Source organism: Cuculus canorus, chromosome Z, assembly GCF_017976375.1.
Source record: "Cuculus canorus isolate bCucCan1 chromosome Z, bCucCan1.pri, whole genome shotgun sequence".
Taxonomy (NCBI): Eukaryota; Metazoa; Chordata; class Aves; order Cuculiformes; family Cuculidae; genus Cuculus; species Cuculus canorus.
In genome coordinates, this window is record NC_071441.1 from 23270718 (window position 1) to 23289268 (window position 18551).

The 18551-nt window shown below is 37.3% G+C and overlaps 1 protein-coding gene across 9 annotated transcripts in view; it reads left to right on the forward strand.

Moving 5' to 3' along the window:
* The window catches only part of CCDC171 (coiled-coil domain containing 171), a 166720-nt gene that overhangs the window by 100964 nt on the left and 47205 nt on the right, over positions 1-18551 (forward strand). For 6 of the 9 annotated variants that reach the window (XM_054054471.1, XM_054054470.1, XM_054054465.1 and 3 more), the window contains one exon: positions 6834-6965. The exons of 1 other annotated variant lie outside the window; for it this stretch is intronic. In XM_054054471.1, coding sequence (XP_053910446.1) covers positions 6834-6965 — 132 coding nt within the window. Of the gene's footprint in view, positions 1-1210; positions 6812-6833; positions 6966-10400; positions 10422-18551 lie in introns of those variants that run through there. 2 more of the 9 variants (XM_054054472.1, XM_054054473.1) reach the window with 2 other exon arrangements.

An 18551-nucleotide genomic window follows, 5' to 3' on the forward strand; every position in this document is an offset into this window, starting at 1 on the left:
TTGTAGAGAGGTGGGTGTTAGTCTCTTCTCCCAAGGGATAGGTGGTAGAACAAGAGGGCATGGTCTCAAGCTGAACCAGGGGACATTCAGTTTGGACATTAGAAAACATTTCTTCCCTGGAGCGGTTATTGGGCAGTGGAACAGGCTGCCAAGCAAGGTGATTTAGTCACCAGCCTCAGAGGCATTTAAAAGGCACATAGGTGAATGATATGATTTAGTAGTGGGATATGATTTAGTAGTGGACAGGTTCGCTTGGGCTTGATGATCTCAAAAGTCTTTTCCAACGTAGTCATTTTACGATTCAGTGATTTGTCTGAGTTAACTGGGATCTATGGTCTATCATATTATTTAGTTATCTCAATAATTATAGAAAAGCTCTTGTTTTAGAGACCTGAGCTTGAAAAATTTTCCCTGGCCTGATGTGCCTCCTGGATCTGGTTCTGTGTTTAGACACATTAACAGTGTGAAGCCTGCTTTTGTGTAAGCATGCTCAGAATCTGTTTGTTGCTGTGGTTCTTAGCTGTTTTAAACCAACCTTATCACAAGCCTCTTGAAACAGTGAGTATGTGTACATGTAATAAAATTACAATGAAAACTCAATTAGAATATTAAAATTCTGCATGACTGGTGTAGGAAGTTTATGGTAGGAAACGAGCTATTTCTCTGTGATAAGACAAAAATGCAATAAAAATATTTTTTCTCCTCCTCCATCTCAAATTAGTACCTCTTCAGTGTTTTATGAATGACTTCTGCCTCTCTCCTAGTAATCTGACTTTCTTGATCCTTGTTCCTAAAGATCAGTTGTGCAGGACATACAGGTGTTAGCACAGCTGGCATACTGATGACAGCTCTGTCCATATAGCTGTCTAGTGTGTCATCACTCATATTGTTCAGTGTCATTCTGACCTAGCCAAGCTAAAAATGGTACTCTAGCTCAAGAGGGATTTAAAAACCTTGACAAACTAAAGATAAGACATTGCCGAATGTCATATCCATGTGCTTAACTGTTTTCAGTCTAGACATATCTAAATAACTAATTTCAGGGAGCATTTGTCTTCTTTGTCTTTTGTCTTTTGTTGTTTGGTTTGGCTTTTTTTTTTTTTTTGTAACACTGAATACTTTTGTGTAGTTTGATTCAGAAAGGAAATATCCTTGTTTGGAGAATTGTGGAATTACTGAATACATTAACTGTTATTTTCTCCATATATAGGTTCATTTTCAGCCCAAGGTCACTGAAATACATTCATAAGGGATGCATTATAGTGCACATCCTGCAACTGCGGTGAAGCTTAGATGCAGTGGTCAACGTTTGCAAAAAACAACTCTGTATCAAATTAACGTCTTATTCAACAGAGCGTATAGTGTGTGTAGTAATATGAGAAAGCTTGAATTAAACTTGCAGGTAAACCTGGGATGGTATTCTACTCTGAAAATTAATTTCCAGAATCTTGACTAGTTTTTGGGAAAAAAAAAATTTAGTGATATATATTTCCTTAGACAAATGCTGATAGACAGGAATCAATGTGCTTTTAAAAACCACTTTTTAAAATGGTTTGTATTGTAATTAAATAGATCTGCGTGGCAGTAATCAACAAGAATAGTCATTAAATGTGTATGCTAATTCAGAAATTCTTAGTAAATTTTCAAGTAAGTGAAATATTTTGTATATGTAATTATGTTCATGTCTGGCTGCCTACAGCAGGGTGTTTTCAAATGCTATTTAAAACCTCTAAGAGAAGTCAAACCCTTCATTTTGAGGATGTATACCTTCTTTTGATAAGAGTATGCAACAATCTGCTGGCCTTTAATGAATACTCAAACCGAATTGTGATGGCCTTATAACAAGTATCTGTTGGACTGTATCTGTTTTTCCCTTTCCCTCCGAGGAAGCACTAATTTGTCTAAGCAAGATATATGTTATGATTTGCTGTAGTATGGTTTGGCCTTCTTGGGAAAGAAGAAAAAAAAAAGGGAATTTGAGGATATTATTTTTTTGGTTCAGTTGACTGGTTGATTCCAAACATCATTCCTAACCTGTTTCTCTCTCTAATTGTGGCTATATGTTTTCAGGTGTTTGATATAAAGTGCCTTCAGTTTAAGCAATGAAGTTTTGTCACAGGCTGTCTCTCTACTTCCAGTGTCATTGTTGATTGCTGGAACATCCTAATGGAAAGTATTGTGTCCATGATTACGTAGGCCCTCATTCAATAGGATGAATATACACTTCTTGAGCAATTTCCTTATTTTCTGTGAAGATTCAGACTCTGCTGTTTATGAGAAACTGATATTAACAGTCTCTTGGATCCGACAGGATGCTGTGGTATATACCCCTTTGGATGTCACATGTGTCAAGTCCTTCAGTAAATCTTTGATGATCTCTGTTGCCCTTAAAGGACTAACACTTCAGGTGTGATCACTGTTTTCTACAGAGTCCATACTCAGGAATTACAGTAGATGGGTATATTCTTAGATTATCTGTATTGGCAATTTACTTGAAGAACTACTGTTACCAATGCTATTCAGTTTCTGTTTCAGTTTCTATTCAGTTCCTTCATGTATATTCACTTGTATTTTTTATTTTAGTGTAAGAACATCAACAGTTTATAATTAAACATTAAAAACTTAGGAAGCATTCATGAAGGTTTAATTCTGTCCACCAATGTATATACCTTTTTTACTATTCTCCTCAGTTCTATGATCATTTGTGCCACTGTGAAACTTGCCCGTTCGAATGAGTAACCACATAACTTATTTCTGTTAAAATGCTTCTCATTGAAAAATGCGAAGGACCATGTCCTGTTGAAGTGCACGCTCTTGATTTGTGCAATATGGCCTTCATTCTACGTGCTGCCCTGTAGGTATGGACCTTATGCAGCTAAATCAACCACCTATTTACAAGACTGATTAAGGCTAAGGTGTGGTTTGCATTCAGTCTGTCTCCTTCTATTTTAAAAAATTCTGAAAACATTTTTGTTAATTTTATGTCACATGTAGAATACTTAATGGTATGGTAGAAATTATTTTACTTATCTTCTTTCAGAATTATTTGCTTATTATAGTTGTAGTTTCTGTTTTCTCAGCAGTATGGTCATCTCAAAATCAAGTGGACTAAATCACTATTTGCTGTTCATGTACCACCAAATCACTGCATCATTGTAGTTTTTGTTGCATTGTTAAATCGCAGTTGATACACAGTTGTGTTAAAAACACGAATAGGAAAAGAGAGTAAAATAAGCCCAAAGTCCTTGACTTTCTAGGTACTGTTTGGTTTTTTTTTTAATGTAGAATTGGTGAAATCTATAAAAAGATTATCCTATGTATTATTACATAGTGAAGCTTATATACACAAATGATCTTATTTTCTTTTCACCACAAGTAGGCACTGAATTAGGCCACAGATAAGGAGCTAATATCTCAGGTTTGTTGTACCAGTCAGAATGTAACAGGACAAAGACGTTAGGGAGGAGTAAGCGGATCATAATACTATCTACAGCTTGCCAGCATTTAGTACCAAGTCTCTGTTGGTGTAATTAGGCATACAAGCTCAAACTGTGCAGAGGGAGGACAAAGAAGTGAGCACAGAAGTGGACTGTAGACAAAATTATTGTTATCTCTGATCAGCAGAGAATTTTTAATACAATTTTTGGACATGTAGAATTAGCCCATCAAATCCTACACCTTGGTTCAGTCAATATGGTAACTTCAGTTTATTATTCAATTCTAGCTTTGATCTGAATTCATCAGTACTTTATTGATTTTAAATTGAGTGGCTCTAGTGTCTTCTGTGTTGCTCTCTTAATTAATTAAAAAGTTAAACACTGTCATAAGCCACTATGCTCCTTTGTTTTAAAACGTTTTGAGCACTTATTGTGAAGTGGTGTGGATTCAGTTTTGCTTGTTTTCAGATGGTATTAACGTACAGCTAAACGGAACAATCATACTTAGCAGCCCACTGTCACAATACTTATACTCCATAGAAAATCACTCCAGCAACTTTTCAGTGTCTCAGTCAAAATTATGGTTACCAAAATCAGAAATAGCCAAAATCTTCACTTAGCAGTGGGTATACATACATTTATATATTTTTTCTATTACTTTTTGAGCATATGGAAGTGGAACTGGTTTTAGATATTTTTTAATCATTGCAATAAGCCTAATGAGTTTTTTTTTTTTACATTATAGCAATTTTTTTTTAATAAAGTGACCAATTTTACCTTGACTTGATAGTTCTCCGGTGTGTGTATGTGAGTTCTGTTCTTACCTTAAAGAATGAGTCTGGTAACTCCTGTCGTTATTTTTTTGGATTTCAAAAAGAAAATAATCAGGAAGTGATGAAATTAGTTCTTTACGAAGATTTCATATAGGTATGGGCCTATCCAGCCTGATTCCACTATAGCTTTTCATCCCTTGAATAGGTAGCCAACTTGAAGACTTTTAGCTTTTACTGAAACAATATTATGATATTTGTACAGTATACGCCCAGACTTCTGTTGTTAGAATTTTTCCTGAACCCTTGTGAGCGTTTTTCAAGGAAAACTCTAGCTTCATTTTCTGTTTCTCGGTGTGCATGCGGATTAGGGGCTAATATGTACTCATCTGGTGTGGTGTTATTAATGGCATATATTTACCACAATTCAGCCATTAAAAAAAAATAGCTTTTGTATTTTATTGTTTGGTGAGTGTCAGGCCCCAATACTGAAATAGAGAGTTTGAAACTAATAGGGTTAAAAGGACTTCCACTGTCTGCAATGTGTGTGTATTATACCTACATTGCTTATACATTGTTTTTTTCCCCCTAGTATTAGCAATCTGCTTTTGTACTTTGACATAAGGATTTCCCTTGTGAATTTTGTCACAGAAAAAAGAGAATCATCAATATCGCAGTTAAACTTGACTTTCAAAGCTAATAGTGTCTCATTTGGGGGCTGAAATTTAATAAATTTTCTTTGATTCTGGGTGAGTTTTTAAACATCAAACAATGAATTGGCCAGGGTGCAGTAAAATATTTAGATCTATTGACTATGGTTCAGAAGGGTAGAAGGCAAAACACTGGTGGTTTGATGTTGATAAATTCTTAGTACCTTAATCCACATTAATGTTTTCTTTTATCTGTGTGCATACTGGCAGCAAAAAGTTGGGATATATAAGCTATAAAAATGTAAATCAAGTGTATGTATGTGTGTGTGTGTGTGTGTGTATATATGTGTATTTAAAGTAATGCATTTTGTTATATTCAGCAAGGTTAACATCTGACCGGAATTACACATGCTGACAGAACACTCTAGAGAATATGTTTGTTCCACAGGACTGTATATCCTGAACTTGGTGCACTATGTGTGCAAAAAATGTGTAGAGGACCTTTCCTGTTATAAAAATTGCATCATAGTGCATATGTTTGGCAGCCACAGGTATTGACAGGAATTCTTTAGGTCAACTTGGGAAATGTAAGGCCCCCTATTCCCACAGAACAGAACAACGAATAAAATAAAATCTTTTCTTCTTTGTATCAGTAGATTTACACATGCATACTTCTGTCAATCAGAGCAGATTTCAAAGGCCATGCTATTATTTGAAATATGTTCGCTCATATCCAGCATTTTACGAAAATCTAATTCTGTAAGTGGTTGCGGAAAAGTCACCTGGGATTTAAAATAAATGGATGTATGTTTTAATTCACATTTGCTGAGTTTTTGGGGGCAAGGGAGGCTCTTAAGAAAAACTGAAATTTATTTTAAATGGTATTTAGTAAACGGTGTATCTATCGATTTATCTGTATTTAGTATATATTTAGTATACGTTCTGGCATCAGACCGTGTATGGTTGTTAAAGACGGTACATTATTTTTGCAGGATGAGAATATTGCTCCTCCACAGACACAGCCTGCGCCAAATGAGCGTATTTAATCTGTCCGTTTGTACTTAGATACCTCTGTACGTGTGTCTGTCCGCCTGTATCTCGGTGCAGTCTGACCACTGGGATCTCCTGGGGGTGGACACGATAATTTTTCTGTTAAATAGAAAGAAAAAATGGGTAGGTAAAGGAGTGCGAGTGATGCGTCCGTGGAAATTATGGGTTAGATACGTATAATTTTGCATCCACGCCGATTACGCCGTGTAACACACGTAAGAATGCCGCGTTTTCAGTACCGATAGCAAGGTTAATCTCGCCGGAGCGTTGGCGTTTGCAGACAAAAGCGCTGGTGTCTCCGCGCTGGGGCTTCCCCCGTGCGGTCGCGTCCCGTGGCGGCGGCGCCCCGCGTCGCCAGCAGGTGGCGCTGTGGTCCCGGCGCGGGGCGAGGCTGCACAAAGCGCCCCGTAGCCGGCCCGCGATTAGAGCCCTGGGTGCGGGGCGCCTGGCTCCCACCCCCCGCTAATTGCAGAGCCACAGGTTGGGGGGTTTGCTTTGTTTGAGGATGACTCCTTTAAACGTGGGTTTTTCCGGGCTGATAAGGAATGAACTTCATCGTGCGGGGCTGAGCTCACTCTTGCCTGTGTGATCGCATAAACTTTTTAATTTCATAGCCCGTGTTTGCTTCTTTTCTTAGATGTTTGCTTCTTTTTCTGTGCGTACCAGGTGGGGTTGTGAGCCCTTAGTCTCTCTTCTTCCCTTCTCATTTCAGATCAGGGGAAGATGCTTTTTCTTCTTAACATTCTCTCCCAGCACTCTGAATTAGAGATTTATTTGCAACGAAAAATCAATTAGTCCTAAATTTATTCATGGATTTCAGGTCCAGCGATCAATGCAAGTCCACTCAGTGGGCTCAGGGGGACCCAGTTCATCCCAGTTAATGTGTCTGAAGGGGAATTACCATTGATGCTGTTTTTTCCCTTTAGGTCAGAGATCAGACCTTGCTGTCACAGACTGCGGCAACCAGGAATGACTTCACCCTGCAGCTACCCAAACTGCACCTTGAGACCTTTGCAGTGGAAGGGCTGAAGGGCAGACCAGAGGTTGTAGCATTTCAGGTTAGAGTCTAAAATAATCCTTTTTCTTTTTTTTTCTTTTTTTTTTTTTTTTTTCTGTCTGAGGTAGGACAAGATGCTGGACTGCTCAGAATGTGTGGAAAACAAAAATCTTCAAAACTATTGCAGTCAACAGTTGAAAGAAAAATAATTTCCATATACTCTTAAATGTAGTGTTTCAGAGATGATGTGGACTTTTAATTTTGTAGTTGTCATGTTGAATAACTGACAGGAATATGACCATGGAAAAACCCTATCCCACCCCCCTTTCTTCCCCTCCTTAATTTACACAAGACAAATAACATGGGGGGGAGTCACAATTTCTGTGCTGCTTTTTCTCATATTACATTTTTAGAAGTAATAGTGATTTTTGAGCATTCCTAATTTAAAAGAAACTGCTTTTTTTGGAATTCTTAAATATAGAAGCTGTTTTGCTCATGTAAGATTAAAGGCTTGTATGTTTCAAACTACTAATTTTATTAGGAGGAAACATTGGGGAAAAAGAGAAATGAACTGAAAAGAGACGTATTTTCAGCTATGAAAATGGATTATTTGCAATGCATTCTCATTGTTTTAAGTTTGTTATGTTTTCTTAGACTATTCCTTAGTCTTTATAGCTACATGGAATGACTTTGTTCTTGTGGTACCTTATTGCTAAAGGCAGAACATTTTGTTTTCTCAATGAGAGAATGAAAGACAGGATGAGTACATACTTCATTCATTGTGGTCTTCTGTGTGAACCAGAGAGAAGAAAGCTAGTCATGTAAAGTGTAAGGAGGTCAGACAACGCAAATACTGCATACTGTGTGCATGTTTCTGTAGCAATCCTTTATAATTTATTGTAGATTTTCTGATCTAGTATATAACGCAGTATATAATTGTGGAAACAGGCTCACAAAATCAAACATTGATGGAAGGCAGATTCTAATCTGGATACTTCTCACTGTTGCCCTCTTGCATGCATGCATTTGACTATGATAAAGATTTAAATTATCTGGGTAGTATTGTTTCCATAATGAAGTAGTAATATGTAACACATTGAGATTCCCATGAACTCTAGTTAACACAGCTGTATGTCTCTAGCAGAGGGCAGAGTTGCTAATGTTTCCCCAGTACAGTGATGATCACTTTTTTAAGGCTGTGTAAAAGGTTCCACAGGTGGCATCTTTTCAAAGAAGCTGTGATGGAGGTCATGAGCTTCTAAATACTGCTTTTCTAATTCGGTGGCCTTTTCAGTGATAGCTGCCCTTTTTTTTTGTCCCATCCCAGTTCCCATTCTTTTTTGACCTCAGAATGATCGTGGAAGTGTTTGCAAGACAGCCAGTTTCCTCTTTCTTTCTAAGAAGATTAAGTGAAACAGAAATATAAAAAGTTGCATTGCACGTTTGTACAGAGTGCTTGTGGTATAACGAACATATAGCAATGTATGTGCTGGGTAACTTACTGGGGGTGCAGTATTGTAAACATACTTATTGTTCTCCTGACAGCTTCAATTACATGTGGTTACTCTACGTACACAAACAGCATCAGTGGTTCACAGTCTCTCTCACTGTGCAGTTCCTTTTCTCCTTGCCTTTCCCTCTCTCTGCCTCTCGTACACAGTGCCTGTTTATAAGTTTATGAGTACATTATAGAGATTTTATTATAAAATTTCATTTTATTGCTGGGAGTCAGCTAATTGATTTTAATTTGAATGTATTGATTTTAATTTCACTGTATGCAAAACTATATAAAGGGCAATCCTGCAAGCTTGAATGAGGTAAGCAGTTAGTAATCACTTTATGAACACTTCTTATTAAAACCAGTGGAATTCTTTACATGCATTATGTCTGTAACATCTACTACTACATGTATTCTATAGTTAGTCTCTGATAAGTACATTTCACTTAAAGGCCTTATCTGCAAGTGTTAGACATAAGGAGTTTTTTTTCCCCCCAAGTCTATATTTATTGATATTTGATGGTTTCTGTTAAAAAAATTGCATAAAAATTAAGAAGCTAAATTAGACAGTGTGATTGGGAAGAAGCACTGGCTATAAGAACAATTGAGTACTTACAGAAGATTGCATTGTTTTATTTTTATTATTCATGCATCCAATTCATAGTAGGTGGCTAGAATAAGTAATTAATTTTATATCAGTTGGTGCAGTTTTTATCACTTTTTCACCTTATCAGAGAAAGGGAAAAAAAATAGTAGATTTGTATGTGCATACATATCTACATAGGTTGGTTTTCTTCCAATTTTTTTTTAAAGTAAGTGAGACTTAAAGGCATTTTGAATGAAATCTGCTGTGTTTCATCTAATTGATGGGCTCAGCAGCATTAGGGATCTATATTTCTTGTGATTGGGAATACAAGAAGTCTTGGAATTTTTAAATTGCTGTTATCTCTATATGAATGTTTCTTTGGAAAATATGCTTTCTTAATAAGAGACAAGTGCAAAGAAAGTTGGCATAATGAACCTGAGTAGCTTGACTGTGAACTAAGCTATCAGAGATTTGCCTTTCTGTGGCATACTTAATTAGTTAGCTTATAAAACCTGAAGGTTGTTTTTACTAGCAAATGGATCCAACATTCCAAATACCATGAATGCTTACAGGGCTGATCAAAGAAACGCACAAATAAGACACTTCTCATTCCCCAAAGAAATAATTGATAAGCTGCATAGGAAGTGATGTGCATCTTTTAAAGAATGTGTTGTACACCCTAGTGATAAACTTTATGTAATGAAATTAAATATTTGGGACCTAGAATTCTGTGCATCTTCTCCAAAGCCTGCACTTCATGTAGTGGCTCTTGAACAGTGAAACAACAAAATAGAATGAAATTTTAACTTATCCAACAAAAATGTCCTTGTGCTGAATGTCTTCTAAAGCCCCATGCAAGTAGTCAAAGTATGACTTAATTTATAGGCATTTTTAATTTATAGGCATTTGTTAAATTCTTAAAAGCCGAAACAGGAATTACTATAATAGTTGCAAAAAGACACTTGAGATAGAGAAGTGCAATATCTCAAAGAGTAAGATTATATGATTGCTATAGCTTTGAAACACTCTCACCTGGTATTGCTGTGAAGGACTTTGTGACACAAAGTTGTGCAGTTATTTAAAGTTAAGTTTGAAACTGGACAACTTAGTATTTTTTTCAAGCACCCAAATGCCATGAGAACTAGATTTAAGGCATGCTGTTCTGGCCATGCCTGAATGTTCCCACTGAAGACAAAAGGTGGAACTGTATGTGAAACCTCCAATAAAAATAGGATATAGGGGGAAGAAGTGCAACTGAAATAACATGGGATTCTTAATTCTAGTAGTCTTGCTTGGCAGATGACTAAATTAATCAGTAAAGATTATCAGCTCTCTATAACACACAAAATTGAATTGTCCTGCACCTTTAGAAAGAGGACGATGCTCTCTCACTGAAAAACATTGGCTTACAGGAATAGTGGTCATTCGGAAGTTTCATTCTGAATTGTCGTGAGTACTTCTACGTCAAGTACGTAAGTAATACTAATGGTAAGCAATTTGACCTAAATCAGCAATGCATACAGTCCCCAAATAAACCAGACAAGGTTTAAACTCTTATGTATAAATAATTAAGCATTGTTATACTCTCACAATAGATCATAGAATGGTTTGGATTGGAAGGGACCTTGCAAAACATCTAGCTCTAACCCCTTGTCACAGGCAAAGACACCTTCCACTACATCACGTTGCTCAAAGCCGTATCCAACCTAGTCTTGACAATGTAGTCCTGCACCTCCAGAGATGGGGTATTCATGACTTCTCTCGGCAACAAGTTCCAGTGCCTCACCACCCTCACTGTCAAAAATTTCTTCTTAGTATCTAATCTAAATCTACCCTCTTCCAGTTTAAAACCATTACCCCTCATCATATCACTGCACTCCCTGATAAAGGGGACCTGCAGGAAAGCTGGGGAAGGGCACTTTAAGTATTAGGAGGCTGCTACAAGGTCACCCCAGAGCCTTCTTTTCTCAAGGCAAAACACTCCGAACTTTCTTAGCCTGTCCTCATAGGTGAGGCGCTCCAGCTCTCTGATCATCTTCCTGGCCCTCCTCTGGACTCACTCGAACAGATCCATGTCCTTCCTGTGCTGAGGACTCCAGAACTGATCGTGGTACTGCAGGTGAGGTCTCACCAGGGCAGAGTAGAGAGGGAGAATGACCTCCCTTGGCCTGCTCGTCACACTTCCTTTGATGCAGCCCAAGATATGGTTGGCTTTCTGGGCTGCAAGCTCACATTGCCAGCTGCTAGCTCATGTTGAGCTTCTCATCTGCCAAAACCCCATGTTGAGCTTCTTATCCGCCAGAACCCCAAGTCCTTCTTTTTGGGGCTGCTCTCAATCTATTCTCTGCCCGGCCTGCATTTGTGCCTGGGTTTGCCCTGACCCACGTGCAGGTGGTCCTCTATTTGGAGAGGTAGATGCAGAAGGGTATGGACTCATATGAAAGAAACTTCTTGGAGCAAATTTAGGTACCTCAGACTAGTTTTACAATAGCAATAGGATATGTAATGTATTTTTGAGTATTAGTGCTTAGCTGCCAAACAGGGGAAGGCAAACAACATACAAATCAGTAGCTTTGCCCTGTGTACCTAGGTTATGCTCTGTACCTGCAGTTGCAAGTTGGTTTTACGGGAAGTATAGGAGCTGTTTGAACAAAGTAAAGGAGTATGGTCTTTGTGGAGGATGTCTGAGATGTTTTAATATGTAGAAGTAACAGATTCATTCAGTATTGTTAGGGAAAAACAGTGGCTACAAGAAACTAGCTGTGGTTGTCAGAACTGCATCCACAATGTGTCAGAAAGACATGCACATGGCTGTGTGATCAAACAGCCTTCTGTGTTCACATGTGGTAGCTGCCTGCAAATTTGCAATTAGAGAAAGGATCGTCATTTTGTTTGTCATGGAAGCTACCTTCACCTCTGTCTTCAAAGTCTCCATTTGCGTATTTTATTAGTTGGCTGTATTTATTTGTTGTGGTTGCTTCTGGTCAGTATTTGGCATGGAGGGCCTGTTCCTCCTCAAATATCTGGTTGCTGAAGTATGTGATGTAACTTCTAGATGTTGTTTTGAAGAAAACTGTTACTCACAGGTAAACTTGTGTTGGTATTTTACAGGATTTATATGAATTAGAGGATCCAAATGGGCAAGTTTTGTGAGTGACCTTAATGAGGATGTGAATATTTAATGCATTTATGTGCTGTATGAAAAAGCAGATGTGAGGATGAAACCCCAGTTAGACTTCTGGTGTAAAAGGAGTGCACATGGTTATTTCTGTATTTGTGAGTACTTCTAGGTCTTACGAGAAGATGTTTCTTTGTGTGCTGCCATCCACCAGAGATGTAAGATTAACCTGACTGTTGGAAATCCCTTGCATATTAAGAAAATTTTAGTTTATTATAACCAGGGAATTGAGTAGGTAAATTTGTGTTTTTCATTGCTAAGCTCTCTCTTAATTGTGAAAGCAGCTGTCTCTTGGTATTGTGCCCTCTGTCCCCCAGGTGGGTTTGAGCTGGCCAAGCTTTTACTGTGCCTAGTCTGTCCTGGTCTCTGTGCCTGCCGCCCCGCGCCCACCAGCTTTGCTGCTCCTGCTCTCCCTGCCGTGCCTGCGCTCTCTGCTTGCACTTTCCCTCTGTCTGCTTCTGCCTGCTGCTGTGCCTCCGTCTCTGTCTTGTCCCCTCTTTCGTGCTCCCAGTCTTTCCCACTCTGGCTTTGTGTGATGTGCTCTGCCACACTCTGTCATTCTGTCCCTGCTGTCCCTTTGCCTATGGCTCTCTCCTTCCCTCGCTCCCTGCTCGCCCCTGTCTTGTGCTCCCTCTGTCTCCGTCTTCAGCATGTGTCCATCTGTTCAGACAGGTTTAGGAAATTCCCATGAGATTTACATGTACTTCTTTCTGTTTCTCATTTTTTTTGAGGTAATTTGAAATGAAAAGTGCAGTAATAACATAAAGGCTTGTAGTGGTGGTAGTAATGTAGTGAAGTACTGACATATCTTCAGTGTTAATGTATAATCATTATAAATTTATGAAGGCATAAGTTCATTCCATTTATTTTATGTAAATTATGTATTCAAGTATGATTTACTCATGCATTATCTGATTGTGTCGTAGGTCCACTTTTTTAATTAATTGGGCAAACATAAATGTAGTTTAAAGTGTTAGGATCTTTTAAATTTGTATTTATTTTCACTTGTTCATTAATTTCAGATTTATACTTGATAGATTAGAAGCTAAAAGATATGCATAATTCTGCTGATAATTTTTCTCAAAATAATAAACACTTTCTCATTCCTGTGTTTACTTGTCAATAAAAAAGTTCTTACCAAATTGAGAAAGCAAGTGATTTCAAAGGTAACATTATAATTCTGTCATCGGATTTTATCCTCTGCATAGAGCAAGCCTTTTAAACATAAATCACTTCTGGTATGAGGACTTAATGGAATGGATTAATCGTGGAGTAGCTGCTTGAAAACTGAATTATTAGTATGTTAAATCTTGTACTTCTGTTTTGGAGCATTTTTCTTTATTTTCTTTATTAGTGTCATAGCTATTAAAAAGAACTAAGTGTGGGGTTTTTTTTTATTTCTTTTAATACTTCAGAAAGGAGAGTCCTTTTAAAGAGACTCTTAAAGTCAGTGCATTTATATATGTACACCCAGTATGCACACTCTTCTAGTGTTTTCCTTTTACTTCCACCATTTCACCCACAGAAGAAACTGTCTTTTTCATTACAGAGCCCAGAATGCTGCCTCCTCTGGAACTGGGCAGCTGCTTCCTGTTGGGTAAAGCTGGGTCTTCACGCTGAAGGGGTTCAACAGCTGCTATCAACAGCATTTCAGATGTCCCCTTCCTCTTTTCTTCTCCTCTCCAAAAGAGGACTAATTTTGTATCTAGTGTCAAAATGTGCTCCTTCTGGACTGACCACTAGCCTGCCTTCCAATGTTCTATTTAAAGAGAGAAATGATTCTTTATTAGTATAATCATACTTTGCACTTGCACCTTGAGTTGAAATACTCGTAAATAAATGTTTTAAACTCTTTAGAGTGGGAAGCCACCCCTTGCAGTTCTGACCTTTTGTAAACTTAAGTTTGTCAAAAATAAAGTTGGTGCAGGGCTTAAGAAACAACAATTAACAACTATGTAAAATCTGAATAACCATCTTGAAGAAACATAACATGAAGAACTCTCATCTCCTTGCATGTGTTCAGCAGGTATCTGAAGTCATGTCTCTAGATAGGTTGAATCATAATGAAAAATATTCAGAAGCCTTTTTAGCAGAATTTATTTTTAAAAATTTCTTTAAAACATAGCATTAATGTGTTAGCAAAACACAGTTTTATAAAGTAGAAGTGAGGCATCTTCAAAATGGTAGTGATGTTGGAAACAGGCTTTTTTTTATTGTTTGAATGTCACACCCCTTCTTTCTGCAGGTTAACTGTGTTCCCAACTTCCTCTCTTCCTTATAGCATTTCTTTTAGCAGTCATTTTCTCCCTGTCCTGTATGGACTCTTTATTGCACTATCATCTCCTTTCCTCATTTCCCTCCTCCTTATCATTAGGCTCTTTTTCTCACTTTCTTGGCTACCCTTTCACTTTTTTGTTTCTTCCTTCGGCTTTCTTCATTCTAATAAATAAATAAATAAGAGACTGTATGAAGAACCTATCTCAGAAGGCTTTGTAGTTACCTGCACAATGATTCCACTCCAGCCCTGTTAGAAATCTGTAGCACTGTGGGACCAAAAATATCAAAGTCAGTATCCATAATCACCAATTAATCAATTACTGAAAGCTGTCTCTTTATGCCTGTGAAACTGCTAACTCTTGTCCAGCCTCTTTCATATTTAGTTTTGAAAGAACTTTTCAGTTAAGATCTGCTGCTTATTATCTTGAAAGGCAAAGTTAGTATATAATCATTTAACCTTTCAGTAACCTTTCTTAATGGAAAATTTTCTTTCTTGACCCTGCCAGTCAATCATGTAACTGTCTGCCTTTGTCCATTTCAACTTTTTCATACATTTATATTTGTGGCGTATGGATGATCTCTTATGAATTATCTGTGCTGATATGCAAGAAAGCTCTATAAGAACTGTGTAAAATATGTTATTAATTAACCAAGTTTATTTATTTAGTTTTGCTTCTGCTTGTAATCCTGGGATGTTTTGGGGTTTTTTTTCCAGCTGGTTGCCTGGTTGCTGCACCTTATATCATAAGGTCCCAACAGGAACATTTCTTTACAGTTCTTTACTGAACTTCTAGTCACTATTCTTTTATTACTCTAGAGACATAATGATCTCAATAAGTACCTAAAGCTGCCTGTTCGAATAAAAGCAGACTCCTAAATGCTATAACTACGAATATGAAGCTTTGTTCAGTAACAGAAAATAACAAATATAGTTTTTATAGCACCTTGCTTGTTAGGCAGTTTTTCTTACTTCAGAAATCCTGTCTTTCAAACTGCATGGGATTATCTGTGTGCCGTATCTTCAGAAAAGCAGTAAATTTATCAAATATCCACTGTGTAGCTTGGATGTAACAATGTTGTTTGATATTGTCCACAGCGTGTACTGTTGTAACACAGATAAGCCCATTCAGAAGCATAGCTGTTAAACTGTTGAGAATCATGTGGGTTACAAAATGAATGTATGAAGTGAATACGAAGAAAGATTAGGAATTGTTTGGAGCCTTACTTTTTTTTTGTGCTGGTTCTTTTAATTTCAAAAAATAAGAGGAAATGCTGAGCAAGTGAGTCTAAGCAATAGGAGTTAATAAGGCAATACACAAATATCTTAATAGCAGAAGCAGAATCAAACTATTTTTATGCTTAATTGCTTTTAAACTAAAAAAAGAACCTTCTTCAAATGCTGAATCTTCTGTTTAGTCTTTTTTTCACTTGACTGCTTAGTATTCCATTACTATAAAACATATCTCTGTCTGTTACTCTTATTGATAGATTACAGAAAAAGAAAAAAATAAATAATGTGTACTGTGTTAGTGTAAGAATTTTGTAATGGAATCAGGGGAGGCATTTCTGTCTAGATGTTGTGGATTTGGTGGATCTTGTAGTTAAAGACCTGGAAGAGGAAGGGTTATCTACAACTTGAGTGAGTTTATTATGGCTTAGTGATTTGCTGATTGATTTCATTTGCTGTCAGTTAAGGCTCTCTTAATGTCAGCTTTCTTTGCATAATGCCTTGAAATAAAGACCGATGAAGTTTTTCAGATTGATGCCGCTTACATAAACTGACCCTGATTTGCCCTTCCTAATAACAATTTAAGTGACAGGAGTTAGGCGAAAATATAGGAATGAATATGCAACTTAAAGCTTAAGAAAAACACAGTAAACCATTGAGAATTTAAAACTAGGCATAAAAGAGGCTGCTCTGTGAATTCCACGGTTGTCCTATATTGTAGAAATTGATTGGGGTAGCATCCCGAGTGGTATACCACTGAAATGAAATTAGGAGAGGATGACTTTTGAAAGGGATGAGAGTTAGCCTGTTTTACATGAAATTCTACCAGTTTGTCACTAATTCATTTTGGGTTCTATTTTTTGGAGGAGGAGGGGCGTGTAAATTGTGGCTCATAAATTCGTACATGTTGTTACCTGCAATTATTACTTTTTAATCAGTTATCTTGCAGAAATCAAAATGAACTACTTTGAAGCTGTTGTCTTGATTTTTTCAGTTACTGAATTGATTGATAGTCTAGTGATATATTCTTCTAGAATCCTAAGGTCACAAGTTCCAACACTTATATTGAACTGTGAAAAGCATAAATCCTTAGTGTTGGTAAGGTCTATTGCTGCAGGTGTTCAAGAACAACTATGCTTGAAATAGGGCACTTATTTAAACAAATAACTAGTAAATAACTTGTCATTGCAGTCCCCAATTTCATTACAGTTTTCTTTAACTTTCCCTTTCTTATGCTCTCTCCCTATTAGAAGCAAAATGGTGGTAAGAAATTAGGAAGTGAGGAGAAATTTGAGAGGTCTAGAGAGTGCTAAAGTAATGGAAAGAGAGTGAATGTGGAACTGTTTTGTAAACCTGAATAACAGGGTTTACACAGCCTGCATGCTGGAAAGTTTACCTGCAAAAGATTGAGTTGTGTATGGCTTTTAAAAAGGTAATATCCATGCAGTGGTGGCCATTTATTTATCCTCCTGGAATCTTATACTTTATTCCTTTGCATTGCTTCAGTATCATGGGCTTTTCTGACAGAAGTGCAGTTCTAAAGTAAAGATCAGGAGGAAACAGTCACCTGTTCCCCCTGTGGGGCAAACTTGCAACGCCCCTGTAATGCCTGAAGACTATATTTTAGTTCTAACTTCCTCTGTTCAAAGTAAGATTGTGTGTTCTTTTCTAATACCGACACCCATTTGTAGGTGTGTCTTTTCCCGATCATAACATAACTGACAAATACTAAATGGAGAGGTTAGAAAGCAACGTGTCATGCTGTTGCCACTGTCTATAGAGCCAGGCTTTCTCTCTATCCAGTTTCCCATTATCAAAGGAATAACTTTTTTTTTTTTTTAAGTTTGCAAGTTGAAGTTTAAATTCTGAAGTTTTTAGAAATGCTTGCAAAGGCTGAGTTTTGAGCAGCAAGTCTCCTACATGTCAAAATGTGATGTTTGTCTGAACCTTGGCAAAGGTCGCAATCCTAGATGCTTGATTTGTTCTGCATTTATTTCATGTGAGACTTGCTGCAGATTTTACTCCTTTGGGAAACAGACCGTGGGACTGTATAAACTTTTAATGTCCAGGGGGCACATAGAATAGCAGTAACTCTGCTTGTCCCTGCTTAAAAACAGGTTGGTCAAGGGAAAGTAAAAAAAGAAGAGTAAAAGAAACAGGACTAAAATGTCTGCAGCATTTCTCCAGACACCACCATTAGTTCAAGGATGTCCTGAAGCAAAATTTGTATTTTCGTATTCAGCAGCTTATTCAGTTTATTCAATGAATAAGCTTCATATTCATTGCTTTCTAAGCCCGTGTAAAGTTAAATCACATGATTTGTGGACTTACGCAGCTTAGCTACTCACTTTCTGAAAAACTGTTTTCTGTGTTTGTTTTGAAAATTTTTTTTGCTACTTCATTTAATGTTAATATGTTAATGTTAATAAATATGCACAGTTTGCCTTCTTTATACTACTCATGCTTTGGCATTATCTGTCATAATCACCACCCATTCTTTGCCACTCTATCAGTAGTTGTTTCTTTTCAGGTTACTTTCCTCATTTGCAAACTACAGGAAGGTAAAAACCAGTATAAATCGTCTGCAGTTTCTGGATAAGCTGTGAAAGCTGTGAAAGTAATAGCTCTATGTTACCTGCATCCATAGGCACAGTTGCACGTGAATGATCTAACTTCAAGTAGTGGCCCAGCTCTGTAAAATGGATGAGGAAGTTGTAAGCAATTAACATCACAGGTAGTTTGGAAAATGCTGTCTCCTGGGGTGTTTATAAGTTAGGATAACCTGGGATTCTTGGGTAAGAACCAGCCGCTTTTGTTGATCCATCATTAAGCTCAGCGCTCAAGCACATGATGTTGTAGTGACTGCAGTCACTACCAAAT